The sequence below is a fragment of the Salmo salar genome, chromosome 14 (assembly GCF_965601325.2).
Source record: "Salmo salar chromosome 14, fSalSal1, whole genome shotgun sequence".
Classification (NCBI taxonomy): Eukaryota; Metazoa; Chordata; class Actinopteri; order Salmoniformes; family Salmonidae; genus Salmo; species Salmo salar.
Window position 1 is genome coordinate 89580238 of NC_138304.1, and position 4913 is coordinate 89585150.

The following is a 4913-nucleotide window of genomic DNA, read 5'->3' on the forward strand; positions in this document are numbered from 1 at the left end:
TGGTGGTGAGTGCTGTGACTGTGGATGTTGGAGTGTACATATTACTCTAAGAAGAATGGATTTTATAGATTTGATTGATTTAGATTGTTTTCTGACTGAATGACCAATAAATTGCTTGATTATGTATTTGAAAAGCCCAATAAAATCATACAGTAATGTTACAGAATCAATACACAATAGACACATAGCCAGGGCTGGTAGAGTACAGTTATGTCAAAGAAGATGAAACTCTTAGTGAAAGATTTATTAAGGTACTGCTACATGGGCCACTTTCAAAGAATTTGTTATCAGAGGAAATACTCATATGCCTTCACCACCAGTTAGCTACAACCGCACGCGCACAGACAGACAGACAGACAGACAGAGACGCACACCTGATATCAGGAAGTCCAGTTAGTGTATCCAATCAAAGCCCATTGTGTATGTAGTAATATAGTCTAATAATGAATACTTGCTGAGTTGGCATCAGTGGAAACTCCAGCTAGCAGCTCTCTCTATGTAAAATATTCTAAATTGGTTAAAGGGGAGGTTCTGTGAGAAGTGTGACATTTAAATGAGCTAGTGTTACTGCTAGCAGGTAATTAGTCAAACCTCAGGGTTCCAAATGGCACCCTATTCCCAATATAGTACATTACTTTTGGTCATATCCCCATAGAGTTTTATGGGCCCTGATCAAAAGCAGTGCACTACAGAGGGAATAGAGTACAATTTGGGACACACACCAGGGTTATGAAATGCCTTGAAGGCTGGAGTTAGACAGTTTGGGAAAACAAAGTTGTAATAACAGTAACAACTGCATGTAAGTCCATTGTAACAAGTAATATATAATTAATAAATAAATATACAGTACCATTCAGATGTTTGGACACAGCTACTCATTCAAGGGTTTTTCTTTATTTTTACTGTTTTCTACACTGTAGAATAATAGTGAAGACATCAAAACTATGAAATAACACATGTTGAATCACGTAGTAAGAAAAAAGTGTTACACAAATCAAAATATATTTTATATTTGAGATTCTTCAAAGTAGCCACCCTTTGCCTTGATGACAGCTTTGCACACTCTTGGCATTCTCTCAACCAGCTTCATGAGGTAGTCACCTGGAATGCATTTCAATTAACAGGTGTGACTTGTTAAAAGTTCATTTGTGGAATTTATTTCCTTCTTAATGCGTTTGAGCCAATCAGTTGTGTTGTGACAAGGTAGAGGTGGTATACAGAAGATAGCCCTATTTGGTAAAAGACCAAGTCCATATTATGGCAAGAACAGCTCAAATAAGCAAAAAAAAAGTAATTAAAATGTAATTCTGCTCTGTAATTGATTTCATATAGATCTTCTATAGGCTTCAACTGTATGTGTCCAGCCAGGGCGAGGCAGCACTTCACAATATTCCAATGTTATAGTCCTGTGAATCTCTGATACATATTTAGTGGAGACAAATGCCACAGAAGCCCCCCAAAAATACCGTTGTAGCACACCCAAATTAAATCCAGTATTACCAATTATGAGATAATAAAATGTACCATTTTGAGAGGACAAATACTGATTACACAACAACAAGGACGACTCATTCTCATTCATCTCATGAAGACATCAGGTGATGTATAAAAATAGAGTTTTCAAAGATTCTCTTGCATTAATATGGAACCTCAGATCTTACATTGGGCCCAGACACTATATTTTCATTATTAAATTACATTTGGTCTTTACATTCATTTAAAATGTGAATTACCCTGTTATGCATTCTAACATTTGTTTTTGGAATATTACATCTTTATATCTGGAAAATGGACAACCAGAGTAAGAAAAAGTGCATTGGCCTACAAAAGGTATTAGCAGCAATAAGTAACTCTATCAGCCTGGAGAGACCAGCAAACATCGACTTTTCATTTGTCTGACTTTCATTTATCTGCACGTCCAGCCCTTAAATTTAGCCTTAAGATTAAGTGTTTACCATTTTATTTTCAAGACAATTTTCAATAAATAAAAAGGCCAGCCAAAGCAAAAACCTGATAAAAATGAATTTATATGAATGCTGTAAGTACATAAATGGTTTGCTCAGAGGGATATGAATATCCAACGAGTCAGTGACAACTGTTTGGAGTTTTGTTGTTGGGAGTTTTTAGTTTGTGACTATGTTCAGGATTTCCTATGATCTTCTATGTAGAAGAACCCTTTACCTTCTAATGACTCTTATGTAGCTTGGGTAGCCTCACTAATCATGGTACACGTGCATGTTCGTGAGAGCTACAGTTTTTCATAGATAGCGTTTAATTCGGACTTTAGCGACGTTTTAGTAAAAAAAGACCCAGCCCCCACGCCCCTTCAGGATCTGTTCGTCTCTAGCTCAGCCCCGTTAATCACATAGACTAATGGTTGATGCCAATGGATGCAAAAGTTACATTCCTAAAGATGGCGCAAAGATGGCATGACCATACAAAACGCATGAACTGGTACTGGACAATATCACAATGTTGAGTTCACAGGCTTGCGTGTTTGTCATATAACTGTTTACTTAATAACGAAAATTAAAGTCGAACACTGAAACTAAAAATATCTTAAAGGGAAGGACAAACTGTACATGTCCCCCTCAGCGCCCCGCCCCACCGTTTAACACCTTCTCTCAGTATGAAAAGATCCTATAGGCCTAGTTAATGTAGAATGCACACCTTCTTTCGTCCTATTGTTCTAGCAGGACATATATCCAGAGGTCTGGAACTGCCTCATTCCAGGTTAACAGTTCCACTGAGCAAGGTCCTGATATCAGTGGTCTGTGTGTGACTTGGTGTGTGAAGAACTCTACAACGAAAAAGATGCAGAACGTAACAGAGAACATCATGGGAACTCTCCTAAATCCACAGGCTCCGTCCAACGTTGTTCAGCGAAGGAAGAACCAACGTTATGGCAAGAAGAAGAGCACAACCTATCTGGGACTGATTGCTTATGTCATTCAGGACTCTCCAGACAAGATGCTCACATTTAGTCAGGTGAAACAATATATTTTATCACCCAGGGTGTAATTTCAACTGTGTTCTGAAAATGAATAATGTTGCTTAATTAATGACGAGTGCTAATATGGAGTGTTATGATTTGCAGTTGATGGACAAGTTGGGAGCTTTCCTCTCAGGAGACAGAAAAGGCATCGAGAACAACATCAGGGTCTGCTTATCATCCAACGATTGTTTTGTCAAGGTATGTCCACAATAATTATATCAACTATATGCGACATTATTTATTGTATCTTTCATTCAACCCCCCTGAGATCAACATACATTAATTTGACGTGTTTATCTATTTCAGGTTCCAGTCAGTCCATATATGCCACACTCAAAGAAGAACTTCTGGAAAGTCGACGAGAGTCAAATTACAGCGAAGATGGCGAGACGCCACTTCAAGGGCATACTGGACTTGTTCCCCGACTTGTCCACCAAAGTGCGAATGGAGGCAGAACAGATATCAGAGCGATTTGCCGCGGTCTTCTCACCAAAACCAACCCTCACCAGCCCTCATATGCAGAATAATAATGAGGTGAAGTTCAGAGGCGCTTTCTCCATCGAATCCATCTTGAACAGAGACAGTACTTCTCGTCTGTGCCCAAGACCCGCTGCATTGGCGGTTGTGTCCAGCGCGCCAACGGATCAACCGCCATTGCGCGCGGAGAGAGGAGTTGGAACCACGAGGATGAGCTGGGACTCTCCACCTGTGGAGATGAACCTTGTTCCCCGCGCAGGTGACGGTTACCCCAGCTACACGACAGTGGCAGCCACAGTCCACGGACTCATTGGTGATGATGATGATGTAAGGCATATCAAGAAGATGCGCATGTGTGCTGATCCCTCCTATCTGACCCACTCCAGACCCAGTGTTGCTCCTCGTTTTGCCGACCCACCACGTAACTGTTATTTGAAGTACCCTGTGGCCACATACGCTTGTAATGCTCACCATTTTGGATTGTAACAAACTTTCATTTTTTGTCATTGTGCACTTTTAACTGTTGTATATGTTTTCAATAAAGTCTATGATGTCTATGATGTCATCTAATTATTTTAATTGATAGATAACTGGTTAAAAAGCGCCCTGCTGGGCACAGACCTCTATATTTGATTTACATTTGTTCGAGTTGTTGAATTCAACGTGAAATCAACAAAGCATTTCACAATGTCATTGGATTTAGGTTAAAAGTTTATTGAAAAAATACGAAATGCCATTACACTGATGACTTTTCTCAAATCCAGTTAGTTTCCCACGTTAATTCAACGTCATCACATAGATTTTTGGGGTCGAAATGACGTGGAAACAACGTTGATTCAACCAGTTTTGGAACAGTGGGGCAGTACTGTATCCTCATGTTTCTTCCAGACACTAATCAAGAGATGTCCATGGCCAAATAGACGATATTTAGTCTATACACACTTTCTATAGAAAATCTAATGGCCTATGTTCATTAATGTATGTTGTTACACATTTTGAACTTGTATTTGAAGTTGCATAGACCTATTTAAATGCTTATAAACTGGGTGTTTCGAGCACTGAATGCTGATTGGCTGACAGCCGTGGTATATCAGACCTATACCATGGGTATGACAAAACATTTATTTTTACTGTTGTAATTTATACTAGCAATAAGGCACCTAGGAGGTTGTGGTATACAGTATGGCCAATATACCACGGCTAAGGGCTGTATCCAGGCACTCCACGTTGCGTCCTAGGTTAGAACAGCCCTTACCCGTGGTATCTATTTTGGCCATATATCGCACATCCTCGTGCCGTATGCCCTCGAAGCCAGTGTTCTGAGGCTATTTTGGCCAATATTTGCCAAACCATGCCAATATACCCTCCAACATCGGCTTCGAGGGCATTATCACTTTTATACCACGGGTTACCAACATATTCAAATAATGATTGACATATT

General features: G+C 39.6%; 1 protein-coding gene across 1 annotated transcript; it reads left to right on the forward strand.

The window, feature by feature from the left end:
* The first annotated feature begins 2594 nt into the window (after nt 1–2594).
* LOC106570433 (forkhead box protein H1) lies at nt 2595–3958 on the forward strand. Its single transcript, XM_014142762.2, has 3 exons — nt 2595–2988; nt 3098–3193; nt 3302–3958. The coding sequence occupies exons 1-3, from the start codon at nt 2815–2817 to the stop codon at nt 3956–3958; spliced, it is 927 nt and encodes a 308-aa protein (XP_013998237.1). The 5' UTR covers nt 2595–2814.
* The last annotated feature ends 955 nt before the right edge of the window (nt 3959–4913 follow it).